At 44.6% G+C, this 14,629-nt stretch overlaps 1 protein-coding gene across 1 annotated transcript in view; it reads left to right on the top strand.

Moving 5' to 3' along the window:
• The window catches only part of pak7 (p21 protein (Cdc42/Rac)-activated kinase 7), a 42,116-nt gene that overhangs the window by 4,338 nt on the left and 23,149 nt on the right, over nt 1-14,629 (top strand). The window contains exon 2 of the mRNA XM_034527556.1: nt 5,062-5,285. Coding sequence (XP_034383447.1) covers nt 5,082-5,285 — 204 coding nt within the window. The 5' untranslated portion in view covers nt 5,062-5,081. The remainder of the gene's footprint in view (nt 1-5,061; nt 5,286-14,629) is intronic.

Genomic DNA, 14,629 nt, shown 5'->3' with positions numbered 1-14,629 from the left:
ACGCGTGTGTGTCTGTGTTTTGTGTACACGTACGCGTGGTTGTGTAATGCAAGATGCATCGCTTTTACCTATTCAAGGGTCAAGTCGTCACGTGGCAGAACAATGTGGCTTTTTAGTGAGCTTCACTCCGAAAGCTCACTCCAGTCTCACACACCTGGAATAATTACGTTTTCGTGAGCCCTCCCATATATACTACTACTACGTGCAAGTTCACAAAGGCCCGTAAATGACAGCTCGAGAGGTGCTAATGAGGAAGCCGTTCCTCCGGCCGCCGCGTGGAGGGAATTCCCGGAGGCCGCCACCCTTTAAAGCTCGGCTCAGTCCAAAACCTTTTTTTCCGACTGTTGTGAGAAGGGCGAGCTGCTAAAAGCTCTGCATGAAGTATACGTTTGTGCCCGGGCGTGCGTCTCCATCTGCTCTCTTGTTGTCTTGTTGTCGTGTCTCTTTATCAGTTGAGCCGGGCCTAGACGACTTAAGCCCCCCCCCCCCCCCGATAGCCTTGAATAATCTCATTCTCCAGACGTACCATCTAGGTCAAGGGGGTTTCCATCTCCACCGTGGCCGCTCACAGAGAGCAGGGGAACGATGGCGTCCTCGGGAGAAAAAAACGTTGCCCGTCATGAAATGAAAGTCTTAAGAAATCTACTTTGCTCCGAGGTAACGAGGGCCTCGGCTTCCGCGTGTGTCAGCCGGTGATTCAGCGCTCAGTTTAGTCACCGTGTGTTCCAGTGCGTGCAGTGTGCAGTCGATATTTACAAAATATTTGAGCCTCGCCTTCTGTCTCTTCCTTCTCCCAAAGGGGGGGATGTTGTTCAGCTTCATCCTTGACGTTGTCTTTATATCGACTTTGTTTTTTTGGGGGAATGTCATTTCTAATCAGCGGGACGTCTGCACATCACGGTGTTTCTTCTCACGCCGTGAAAATAGTAACAAGGTCAGAAACCTCGGCTCGATTTGTTGAGGTTTAGTTGGACCCCGGCCAAAGGAGGGGGGGGGGGGGGGGGGGAAAGATTAGAGCTGAGGATTGTTACGGTTTGGTTGGTTTTCTAAGGTTGACACTTGTGTGTGTCGTGTGTTTTTGTGAATCGGATCATGTGATGTACCGGGAGAAAGAGCAATGCATGTGTTTCTTTAATGTTAGATGTCTGGCCAAAAAGATTTTAAAAAACATTGTAGTTACAAGGAATGCATAAAAATAGTCAAATTTACTGTGCACCTGTTAACATTATATGTTAATGGCTTCAAAGGTGGTTCAGTTGCAAGTGCAATTGTCTTCTTCATCTTCTGATCTTCTCATTGTAATATTCACAGCGCAGCTTTGAAGAGTTTCTTCTTTGGTAATTACTGTGCGGGTCTTGCAGCCCTGATCCTCCGATAAGTTTCACAAAATAACTGCGAATACGTTTTCCAAATGACATGAGTTTATGAATGCAATTCTATGTGGCAGCCGATTGGTTGAAGCTCTGTTGTCAGACCTTCACTTCAGCACCTTACCGCACCACCGGGAAGGATTCACAAATTACTTTTTTATTTTTATTTAACTTCATTGTGGTTGCATAAAAAATATTCTCTGTACGATATTTATATATATACGTTTTCTTTTAATAGTTTGGTCAATATCATACAGTAACTTGGATTTTTCACATCGCCATCATTTAAAAAGTATTTTCTTTCCGATTTTCTTTACCGTGTAAACCAAGGCTGGCGTTGAAAGCAGAGTTGTGTGAACAAGCCTGCGGCACAATTTCTCTCTTACGACTTAACACGTTTTTTGATCCAGTACTGAGCTTTCTAAGGCCAGCGGTGTGCTGCATACTGTAATAATCTCTCGTGCTCTGATTGTGCTGCTGAATGCATCGCAAAAGCCGCAAGCCTTTCTCAGCTTCCATCCTTTCTCCGTGACTCTTAACATTGTTGTCTCTTCTCTTTCCGTTGTTTTCCTCAATGCGTTCATTCCGCTATCTCTCTGTTCTCCTCTTCCGCCTCCACCCACCTTTCCTGTTTGAGGCCACTAATTTGGTCCGTCTGGCTCTCCTGCAGGGCAGCAAAAGGAAATGATTGAGAGAGATTCTTTCTGTGATTACATTTTTGTTGTTGTTGCTTTATCTCTTTGAAGTTACATTTAGGTACTACCAAGTCATTTTTGCAAATAACCAGCATGTTTGTAAGGACTTAATCATCTGTTAATTCACACGTAGGCTACATATAGATGTGTACACTTATTGCATGGGGATCTATCTAAAGATATTTGAGAGAGTTTCCTTTTTGAAGTCTTTCCAAAATCAGAAATACAAGATGAAACGTGTAAGAAATGGATTAAATAGCGTGTTTATTTGCTCTAACATCAGCTGGAAATGTGAGCATTCCCAGCTTTAGTGTAGTTAGCTTACTACCCCACAGTGTTAGTGTTACTTCCAAAGTCAAGGGGCGTAGAATTGGCTAAATATATTATTTTAAGGTTAAAAACATGGAACATCCAGTGTGTGGGAGCTGAGATGCTGGTGCAGTACAACAGAGTTTAAGCTAACGCTAGCGGCTCTTTATCGCTCTTTATTTGACATTTGGTTTGGGTAAGTTTGAACTCAAGGAACTCAATTGCATTTGTTAAAAGAACATTTTTAATTATAAAACTCTAATACTGTAATACCAAGAGGCATTTACACTGAAATGCACCAACAATGCTTCCTCAAGTCTCCCACATCGTCAGTTGGTGAGGATGCTAACTTTAGCCTGGAACATGTAGCTGAGCTAATCATTTAGACATTGTAGGTAGCCGTCGTGTTCATATTCAAGACCCTTTTACATGGTTCTCATTGATTTCAACAAACTCACAGTGTTAGCGTGCATCTTAGCTTAGGATGGCCATTTAGCTAATTAGCTTGTGCATCTCCAGAGCTGGTTAGCTAGCTAGCAAGTCTCCTAGACACGAGGAGCGAGGTCTCGCTAGGCCCCGCCCGCTGGCCACCATTCTGCTGAAAGCACGATGGAATTAGCAGGGTATCTAGCTAACTGGCCAGATGCTTACATTTGGGTAATTTAGTGTAAATCTAAATGCTTCATCCACACACAGTGTGGGGAAAACACATCGCATAACATTTCTGTAACAAGTTTTGCATAAAAACATGGCGGAATTAGCAAGCTAGCTACGCAGCCGGCCGTCCGCTAGTTAGTTACTGATATCCACCATGCTTTCATGCTACACTTCCATACAATTAAGTCCAAAGGCAGCATTTTCTCTCCATCACTTATATTCTCCACCGATATATCAAAGCTAGCTACAGCCTCAGATCACAGTTTATCATCTCAAATGTATGCAACAGTGATTCTGGCACCCGGCAACACATCGAGATGACATTTCTCAAGTTGTAGCTTTATCACACTACACGGAGGTGATTCATGTTGGCCTCCAGTCTCTCCTTTTGTAAGCGGGCTTATGCAATCCACACTTCTCGGGCCAAATGAGAGTTCTTTCTTTGTTTACTTACGCATTATCTACGGTAGACCTGCAATGACAGCCAGTGGAAATGAAAACATGTATACACATATTTCTTTCATATAAACACGGGCGGCCGTACGCTTGTCTGGCCCGTCCTCAAGTGGCTTTGCTGAGACCCTTTTTTTTTTTTTTTAAATGTGTTTATCTAAGTAAAGGCTTTTTTTGGGGTTATTTTGTGCACATTGCTCATGTACTACACACGTATGTAAATAAACAAATACAATGTTTGGTGTGGGCCAGGCGCTGCGCTGTGACAGTATCTGGTGGGGTGGGGGTGAGTTGGATGACTTTTGTTTTCCTCTGAGGACAATGCCTCCTAAGGGAACGACACAATGGACCCCATTCACAGCCACACCAACAACATCATGACATTTTGTTCCTATGACTGGACATCATGCATCCGCCCCCAAACCGCCAATACCTCAGTGGGATTTCCAAACGGTTCCTCTTGGCGGCGGAGTGAAAGCGAAGCTACCGCGGCTACGTGTCTATCAAAATCTTACATAAAGAAAACACCAACCACCAACTTGGCATCAGTTTTTTTTTATTTTTCTCTTCGCTTCAGTGCATCCGGTTTTTTTTCTTCTTCTTTTCATCTTCTGATGTTCATGTTTATGTAACCAAAGTGGACACTTGGGTTTTCTGGCATGTTTGGACATTTCTGCTTGTTCTTTCCTTGTTTGTACCCGGCGGCATTAGCGGGCTGAGATTAGCATGCTGACCAGCAGAGTATAATAACGGCACAATATAGAACATCAGTTAAACACTGGTTGTTACAGCCAGTCTGATGTGGGATACTTCAACTGAGCGGCGTATACGCAAAACCTAATTGATTGTTACACTTCAGACTTTTTATTACCCAGGATGATTATCAGTTCAGTTACATTTATTGTTATCGCCTTCTTTATAAATGTGATATAGTTTACTATAAGTATAATATCTGTTTCTAAGGCTCAGTATTAGATTGAAAGGTTGGTGAGACGTGCTTGGTGAGATATTGAACGTATTTAGGCAAATTTAGATGTTGCTGCACATCAAATCTCCATACAAATTATTCCTGACGTATACTCAAGATAAACAGGTTTCATGCTTTTTAATGTTCATTAGTTAAGTCAAACAGGAAGGAGCAAACATTTTAATTATTTTCCATATTTTTTAATTCCATCAAATTCAGGATTCATCATATCTGTGTATATATATATATATATATATATATATATATATATATATATATCATAGAAAGAACATTAATCAAAACCCCTTGAACAGTACATGCTAATTAGATGTCAAAGCTTTCATACGTATTTACTTGTAGTCTGGTGTGTGCGACAAAACGTTTGATGCATGCCTTATGTCACATGGTATTTTTAGAAGAAGAGTGCACGTGATGCAAACTATATTAATAACACACTCGTCTGCATATCCACTCAACCTGGTGTCGCGTCACACCTTTCGCGTATGCAGTTAGATATTAAATGGTCCACAACACGTTGTCATGGTTTTCCTGTCTGTATTTCAAAGTGCCGCAGTTCAAATATGAATCTATCTTTTTGTGTCTTCGCCAGGTTTGCCAGGGTTTTCCAGCATGTTCGGGAAGAAGAAGAAACGGCTGGAGATCTCCGCCCCGTCTAACTTTGAGCACCGGGTCCACACGGGGTTCGACCAGCGGGAGCAGAAGTTCACCGGGCTGCCTCAGCAATGGCAGAGCCTCCTGGCGGACACCGCCAACCGCCCCAAACCCATGGTGGACCCCTCCTACATCACCCCCATCCAGCTGGCACCAATGAAGGTTAGAGTGTGAATGGACAGAGGGGCGTCAGGCCACTGGGGGCAAGTCGGTATCATTTTCTGTGACTCTGTTGTTCTTCATCCTTCTGTTCCTTTTACTTTTCTATCTTTGCCTTTTCGCTCTGTATGGCTATGTTTCACTATGTGTCTTTACCTCTCTTTCCTCCTCTTGTCACACATCATTTTTAAGACCGTTCTCCAGTGCCATTTGGCCACATTCACACTATTCAAATTGTTTGAAATTATAGTCGTAGCATTTACATTGTATTGTTTTACACCTGCACAAAGCAATTTTGTGATATTTAAGTAACTATAGAGAGGCTAAGTCCATCCCTTTCTGGTGGCTTTATTCTGTAAAAAATATATGCACAATAATCAACGGCAAGAGAAATTATATTTTTTTCATTTCGTTGGAATTGTGCCATAAATTAGACATCCGATGTTCAATTAAAAATATAATTTTTCAAGTCAATAAAAACACATTTTTCAAGTCAATAAAAACTACATTTCCCGTCCTGCACATGCGTGACCAACACCGACACGGCCGTTAGCTTTGTTTAGCCAGTTAGCGAGCTAACTTCGCTATGTTCCACGCACAAATGCAGCCGTCATCTCACTTTTGTGTGTTTTATCCTGCGACTCCTTTTATGATCCGCAGAGTGAAATGAGTGACACCAGAGTACACGGAACATGATTTACCTCCTCCATAGAAGAAAGACAAAAAAGCTTGCACGAAATGCTCCAAAATAAAAGAAAAGGAACATATCGAAACCACAGCCCAGAGAATATACTATGGAGATACTGTGGAGATTTATGACAGATGTTTGCTAACATATTAACCATAAACTTATAAACCTTCTGCTGGTCAACAATCGCTCAACGTAGCTTCGTTTTGTTTTCCATCAGACGAAATGTCTCAATCTCAGAAACCCTTGTGCCAACTCCTCCCTCTTACCTCCCCCATGTGACTGTGATTGCGTGTCTCCCCCTTGTCTCTGAACCTTCTGAGTGTCTCCTCTGATGTGTTGTTGTTCATTGGCTCTTCTTAACGTACCACATCGACACATTCGACCCACTGATTATAGTCGCTCACACACCAAACTGTTTTTAATAAACAGTGTTTTTTTGCCTGCAGGCTCTTTTCTTGCACACTGCAGGTGTTTTTTTGGAGGTCGTACTAGGGGTTTGTTCACATGGGGCACTGCTTTAAGATGTGGTGTTTTTATTTATCTTCCATTGTGCTGTCTGTGGTCCCACCCGTACTGCATGTGTGAGCCTCTCCTGTGTGTGTTACAACACCTGCTTACACCATTTGTGTCGACCTTGGTAACTCTTAAAGAACACACTCGCCTCGTAAAAAAACACGCCACTTTTTGAAATTTTTTTTTTACTTGATGATGAAAGTTGACATTAACAGTAAACAGTAAGACTTAAAAGCACCACAGCGTGCATTAATCATCAAGTTGTGTATTTATTAGTCCCTTCGAGGAACCACTTACAGGTCCTGCTGACAAGTAAAAGAACAAAACACACGATCAGACATCCACACAATAAGAGAGAACAGCAATATGCCACAGGAGATATCTCTGAAGAGGGGGAAACAAGAAAATAATTCTCTTGCTCTCTTCACAGATATCTCCCAAGAAAGTCCGGTCATCCGAAACGCCGTTGCCCAAAGTATGACTTCCTCTTCCCTTCTGTTTTTAACCCCCCTACCTACCCACCCACCCTTTCCTTTCAATTTCTTCTTCTTGTTGGTCGCTCTCACAACACGGCCACGTCTCTCCTCCGCCGCCGCCTGCCGCCATGCATTCAGGTTGGGGGTGGCGTGTCAGCAGGAGCAGGGAGAAGACTCCACACATGACATAACTCCATCGCTCCGCCCGAAGTCTTCTCTTAGGCCTCATCTCCACCCGCCTTTTGGTTTTCATTTCGCATGAGCCTCCCGAGACGATGACGAGGTTAACTGTAGCGGCACGTTCCCTTGGTTCCCCAAACCTCCCCTTTTTGCCATGGAGCGCCTTTGATAATGATGATGGTAATCACGATGATGATAATGGTGATGATGGGTGCTGAGATGTGAAGTGCATGTTGCCATGACAGCTGATTCTGCTCTGCTGTGGGCCACTGTGTAGAATAAAATAGGTCAGAAAGGGTCTGCATGTGTTAGAAGAACCCGAGCTATACGGTCCACCTCTTGAGCCGAGCCAGACCAGGCTAGTCCGGCTCTCCTCCTCTCTCCTTTACTGTCCTCTTCTCCTCTCTCCTCCTATGTCTTCTCCTCATCTCTTATCCTCTCTCCTTTCCTGTCCTGTCCTGGCCTCCTCTCCTCCTTTCTCCTTTACTGTCCTGTCTCGTCCCCTCCTTCTCTTTATTGATTTATCCTGTCCTCTCCTCTCTCCTCCTGTCTCCTCCTCTCTAATGTCTTGTCCCGTCCTCTTCTCCTCTTTATTCATTTCTCCTCTCCTCTCCTTTCCCGTCCTGTCTTATTATTTCCTCTCCTCTCCTCCTCTTTCCTGTCCTTTCTTATCCTGTCATGTCCTCTTCTCCTCTCTCCTCCCATCCTGTTATCTCCTCCTCTCTCCTAGTCCTTTCTTGTCCTGTCCTCTTTTCCTCTCTCCTCCTCTCCTCCTCTCTCCTCTCCTCTCCCAAACATGATAGTAGTCTACCTCAGTTGTAAAAACAAGATTTGGGCTGGATGCTCTGCAAGCTCTACAAGATTTTTAAAAAAAGAAAAAAAGAAGCATTTATAAATGTAGATTCATCTGGAATCTTTGTTGGCAAAAAAAGATTTACTAAAAACAAGTTTTGCAGGTGAAATTCATATATTATATATATATATATTTTAAGTTACAAGATACTTGCCAACAGTTTTGAATCAATAGAACAAGCCCATACCTGTCGTATAAAAATAACTAATAGTTGAGGAGGTGGATTAAAAAAAAAGATATCAAAGTTGTTGCTCCAGAAAACTTGTAAGAAGAAGAAGAAGAAGTGATGAAACCCAATAAAACAAAAGTCTTCATGTGTAAAAAGAGACTGTAATTACCACTTGGGTAGAGGAGTGGGAATCACAGACATTAGATCTTCCTCTCTATCATTTTAGTGTGTGTGTGTGTGTGTGTATGTGTGAGACCCCTGACTCCCAAGGTGGGCTGGGATATAAATAGCGTCTCACCCGTGGCCTGATATCCTTCCCCCCTGGTCGCCCTGACACTTGATTGACATGAGGTTTCCTCTGCTTGGCAGACTCCTCCAGCTCTGTCTATAAAGTTTGCGTGTGTGTGTGTGTGTGTGTGTGTGTGTGTGTGTGTGTGTGTGTGTGCGTGCGTCTGTGCACACACACAAACCAGGTGAGCATGGATGCAGCAGGCCTCCAGTGCTGCCCTTGCAAAACAGTACAGAGGCTTCAGAGTATACAGTAAAAGGTCAATGTTGCTTGTGTGCATGTTTGTCTCTCTCTGCCTGCGTGAACATGTATTCTCTGTGTGTGTGTGTGTGTGTGTGTGTGTGTGTGTGTGTGTGTGTGTGTGTGTGTGTGTGCGCTTTAGAGAGGCTGCCGTGGTCATGATGCTGAAATAACTACTCCCCCCTGCCCTCTGGCTTTTGCGCTCATCGTTTATTCACCAGGCTTGTAGCCTCGTTGTCAGACTGCTCATCTCAGCCGAGCATTAGTGTTGCTCAAAGCCTCGGCTCTCGTCCCCCCCCCCCCCCCCCCCTCCCCTTTTTCCTCCCCCCCACCAGCCCTCAGCACGCGTGCTAATCCATGAAGTATAGGCTAACACATTGCCCTAACAGCATTTCCATGTTTAAAACATTGTGCTTCGTAAAGACTTCTGCAGTCTTGACAACTTGAAGAGCGACGGAGAGCGCGAGCAGCTCCCCTCCGTGCAAAACGTCTCCGTTTCCACGCTGCGGGTTCCTGTTTTCGTTTTGTGTTGACGCTCCTGGTTCACGTGTGTGTGTGTGTGTGTGTGTGTGTGTGTGTGTGTGTGTGTGTGTGGGGGGGGGGGTGCGGGCTTGTTGTGTGACACGAGGTTACATGCGTGTGTTAATGTGTTGCATTCATTAGCATCGGCGGGGGTGGGGGGGGGGGGGGCAGAGCCGTGGCTATTATTAATGGCAGTCTCATGTTGCACCTTGACTTTGACAGCCTCAAATTGCCGACTCCCGAGGAGCCGAGGAGGTAATTTACCATGATGGTGTGTGTGTGTGTGTGTGTGTGTGTGTACGTGTAAGTACAGTGTGCTTTGGCATGCATGTGTGTGTGTGTGGGCCTGCTAATGCCGTCTCCTTGTTCTTATATGTTTCCGCTGCTTGTGTCTTTTGCATTTGGATTTTTTTGGGGGCAACAAAAGTAGAAGATTTACTCCCAAAATAACCAATAATGCAGTCAATTAGTAGTGTCGTCGAGAAATGGGTTCGAGCCATAATAACCTGGCAATAACTGTGGTGCTCGAGGAAGAATCAGCAAGCCGAAGCCCCCGGTGACTTAATAACATCGTCGTGATAATGGGATTGTGTTCAAACACTCGCAGTAGAGTTGATATCCTTCTACACAAGGTCGAATGCAACGGGAGACGTTGCCAACTCACACAGAGAGACGGTAATATACCGAGAGTTAAGAAGTGGAAGCCACTTAAGTTATCGTCCACCTGAACACATGGTCGTCAGTGTGCAGTTTAATGAGTAGAGGAAAGGAAAAGAGGAATGCTATATAGGGTGTTTTATTGGTCTTGATCCCAGGGTTATCAGATAAATAAATAACTTATAAAGGATTTAAAGACAATCATGGGACCAACTCAAAGTGTATTCTTCTTAATCCTACAGTAGAAGAGGGATGGACCTGGAATAATTGATGCTCATCGTGTTTTAAAAGGTGGATATTCGTCTTTAATACAACACGTTCCTCTCCTGGATGAAGATCAAATCCCCCCCCTCCTCCCCACAGCAGAGCAATATAATGAACATAGTTTTCAGCTTGAACTATATGCCGTTTGACACTTACAGCAGGGCCCCCCGTGATAATATCAATATTCGCTCTCGCGGCGCGTGGGTGGTAAATGAATGCGATAGTAGCGTAATGGCCTCGAGTAGATCCACAGGTTCTCCCTGGAGCCCATCGGATAAGAGCGGTGAGGAAGGCGGCGTGTGACAACACCACATTGTGAGGACGATATTACAGCCAGAATGGATACGCAGGCTAATCAAAGCTGCATTTAGATAATATCTTTAAAGTCGTGCTTAGCAAAAGGGCGTATGTGTGCACGTCGTCGTCATGACGTCACCCATTGGTTTGTCTACTGCAGTTTTTTAGAAGCCTCCAGGTCACCGTCTTGTTTTGGTTTTTTTTGCCACCAGTGGAACAGAAGTGATCGCATTTGGGCTCTGTCAATCACAAGGTAGCCCCGCCCTAAAGCATACACTTCTTTATGGTCTATTTCACTCTGAATGGGCCCAAAATGTACCAGATGAACATCATGTTGTATTTGGAGAACACGTATAATTTGCAATTGAGACCATAAACTCGTGTTTACAGTGTTTACTGAGGGAATAAAGTGAACAGTGGGGTCATCTTCTCACTGAATTGTAGACAACCAGACTTATCAGGAGTCGCCCCCCGGTGGTCAGTGGAGAGAATGCAAGTTTAAGGCACTTCTGCATTGGCATCACTTTTCAGAAGCGGAAGGGAAGATGGCAGGTATAGGGTAAAGGGTGATGTTTGCATGTGCTCAAGGATGAAGGATGAAGCTTTTTGTTTGAGTCAGGAGGGTGTTGTTTGCTGCAGGAAGGGCACCGCGTGGCGAGCATGGTGTGAACTCCACGACATTTACGCATGCACTTCCGTGCATAGGAATCCCAAAAATGTGCATGATGATAATGTTCTGAGGTAAAAAAAAAATAAAAATCCTCCCCTGAATGGACACAACATATAGACACATACATATGTGATAGAGCTGTGCATTCCAGGAGTTATTACACGCAAAGAAGATGCACTTCTTCCCTCCAGCCTGCCTTTCTTTTTCTCCTGTTTGTGATTTGTTGCATTTTCCCCAAATGGCTGCTGAGAAACAGCCAGAGCGCACGTGCTTAAACGTCTCCCGTTCGGCCGAGGGGGGGGGGGGGGGGGGGGGGGGGGTTACGTGTGCTGGAGGTAGCGTAGGTGGAGAGAGCTCGCTGGTATTCTGGGTATAGCTGAACATCTCCGCAATATAGCTGCATTGAAAATATCTCATCCTTACATCACACCGGAGGAAGAAATAATGCACCAGAATGGCGAGGAAACACGTTCAGTAGGCTGTTATTTAGAAAACGTGTAGTGATGATTTAGGGTTTATTTGTTCACGTTCTCTTTTTTGAAGAACGTGCACATGGTTGCAAGATTTACACTTTTTAGTGTCGCGGCTTTAACAGTTCTGCTGTCGGATATCATGAGATACAGTTCGAAAAGTAATATTTAAGTGACTCAAACGACATTGAGTTCATGTTGTTGATATTGGACATCGAGTCCAGCTCCGACAAGGTCGTCCCAGTGTTTCTGACAGCGAGACAAAAGGACTTAACTGGCACAGTGTAAGCATGTGACAATGGGCATGACAGGCAGGGTGATAACTGGCACGGCGCTCCTGTGAATGCCAGTGGCTCAGTGGAAGCAGAGCACCTCTCCCCCCATCTCCCCCCCCCCCCCCCCCCCCCCCCACACCCCACCCCACCTCCTCCACCAGCTCTCTGGCAGGTGACGGAGGTGGAAACTCGATCGCCGGGTCTCTCTCTCTCTCTCTCTCTCTCTCTCTCTGGCTTGTGCCGCGGCCCCGGCGGCGGCTTCCCAGAACAGAGGCCGTGAGTCCCGGATGCAGCTGCTGCACGGGGCGCGCAGGGTGACCGATGATGATGATGATGATGATGATGATGATGATCATGATGATGGCGAGCGGGAGAGAGACGGGGAAGCCGAGGCCGGAGCGGAGGCAGCTGGCGGGCGCGCCGAGGACGGAGGAGGAGGCGCCGGGGTCACAGGTTCGGGGCTGTTTTCTGTCTCTGCTGAGCCCGAGACGTGCATGCTGGGCACGCCGGCTGTGCAACAGGTTCTCACTGGCACTCGTGAAAACACAGTAAAACATATCGGACCGAGCGGTGACGGGTGCAGGTGAGCAGCTGTTTTTTCCATTCGGCATTCAATTCTCTCAATTTTTTTAATTTTTTTTAAAAATGTTTTTGGTGCCGACCTCAACGGAAGAAAAAGGTCACGTCGCATTTCACTGCGTTTCTATTTCCGTTGCGTTCTTCAAACCCCCGAAAGTGTGACACGCGCAGTAGGGCCGGTCTTTGCACAAGTTATTTTTGGTATCTTTTTGCTGGGTTTGCTGTATGTATTACATATGGAGTCCAGAGAGATAGGGTTTCTGGTTTTAACGGGGGTCACCCGGTCTTTGCTTCAGGGGAGAAGTGGGCTATTGTGGGTTCTCACATGAGCAAGCAGGGAGCTGCTCATTTGAGTATGATTTGTGTGTTAGTAGCTCCAAGGCAAGAAGAAGAAGTGTCCCGACCGAGAATGAACGAGGTCTAGACAAGTTCCCGGATGTGGAGCAGGTCCACAATCTCACCGCAATTAAGTTGTTGCAACCGGAACTTCTTCCATCTATTTGTTTCTGTTTTGCAAAAAAAAAAAAAGGCGAGACGGTTGAGTGGCTCCTTTGATATACAGACACACCGTGACGGTGTTTCATCATCACGCACGAGGACCTCGGCATTCATGTCCACTTCTTAAAAAGGACGTGAGAAGATGTTTGATTTGGAATTTCGTGTGTGTTACCCCTCCGTCTCACATTGATTTTTTTTTTTTGGGGACTATGAATTGGTCCAAGCTGAAATAGACTTGAAGGGAAAAAAATAACTCCAGATTGATGCACGTGCGCGCACACCCTCCTCGTGCACGTGCGCGAGAGCAGATAGAGAGAGCATCTGTCTTTCTTGGCAGTGAGCTGAAGTGGATGGCATTGATTTAGACCTCTCTCTCTCTCTCTCTTTCCTTCCTCCACTCTGCTCCTCCTCCTCCTCCTCCCGTTGCTTTCTCACTTTGTCTCCTCCGCCGGCCGACCGTTCAGTCACACTCGGCCAATCACCTCTCGCGGAGGCTTTTCGGGGGATTTTTTTTGGCCCCCCACCCCCCCAGCAACGTGCGTTTGCCAGGGCGGCTCAAAATGTCCTGGCTAACAACCATCCTTCAGCGTCTGAATGTGGGCTTTTTTTTTTTTTTTTTTTTTTTTGGAAGGACATTTAGGCTGTGAATTTTAAATAGGGAAGAAATTGCTGCAGGAAAAAACTGATTTGAGATGACTGGCGTGTCTTACTTTAAGAGCTGCAAGTTTGCTATCTTTGGAAGTTTGCTTGATCTTCTTGAACACATTAATACTTTGTGTCCTGTGGAGTTAGAATAAATATGGACATTCTTTATTAGGAATAACCCCTTGAGATACCGTCTCGTTTTCATGGCGGCTCCTCAACGACAATTATACAATTAAGCACAATTAGACAAAACATTTAGCAAGAAATGTCAATAACAACAACATTATTAGATGATACCATTATAAGGCATACAAAATCAGGAGGTCATACTCAAACAGAGCATGAAAATGGATCATCTTTTAATAGGTTATAAAAAAACAGGATTAGTGCATGAAATGTTCTTCTTTTTCCTCTATAACTCTATTGTGGATATCCTATTAAAGTGAAACTCAGCGTTTGGAAATCAGCATCATCGCTGTTGACATGAGCCAGTGAGTCTTTTCTTTGTTTCTCAGTCAGATGACACTTTCCACTTGACTGGACCTGCAGTATCCTCGTGTGGCCAGAGAGAAAACTACAACTCACAGTTTAGTGCTTTTCAAATCATCGTCCCAATCCCACTTTTCTCCACACTCGCTGACTTTGAACTGTCAAGTGGCTGAGTGTTTGAGGACTCTCTCGCAGACATTTTGAGCCCAAGGGAATTAGATAGATAGGTAGGTAGGTAGATAGATAGATAGATAGATAGATAGATAGATAGATAGATAGATAGGTAAGTAGATAGATAGGTAGGTAGATATATAGGTAGGTAGATAGATAGGTAGGTAGGTAGATAGATAGGTAAGTAGATAGATAGATAGATAGATAGATAGATAGATAGGTAAGTAGACAGATAGGTAGGTAGATAGATAGATAGATAGATAGATAGATAGATATATAGGTAAGTAGATAGATAGGTAGATAGATAGATAGATAGATAGATAGATAGATAGGTAGGTAAGTAGATAGATAGGTAGGTAGATATATAGGTAGATAGATAGATAGATAGATAGATAGGTA

Source organism: Cyclopterus lumpus, chromosome 24 (assembly GCF_009769545.1).
Source record: "Cyclopterus lumpus isolate fCycLum1 chromosome 24, fCycLum1.pri, whole genome shotgun sequence".
Taxonomy (NCBI): domain Eukaryota; kingdom Metazoa; phylum Chordata; class Actinopteri; order Perciformes; family Cyclopteridae; genus Cyclopterus; species Cyclopterus lumpus.
This window is presented reverse-complemented; position numbering and strand designations above follow the sequence as displayed.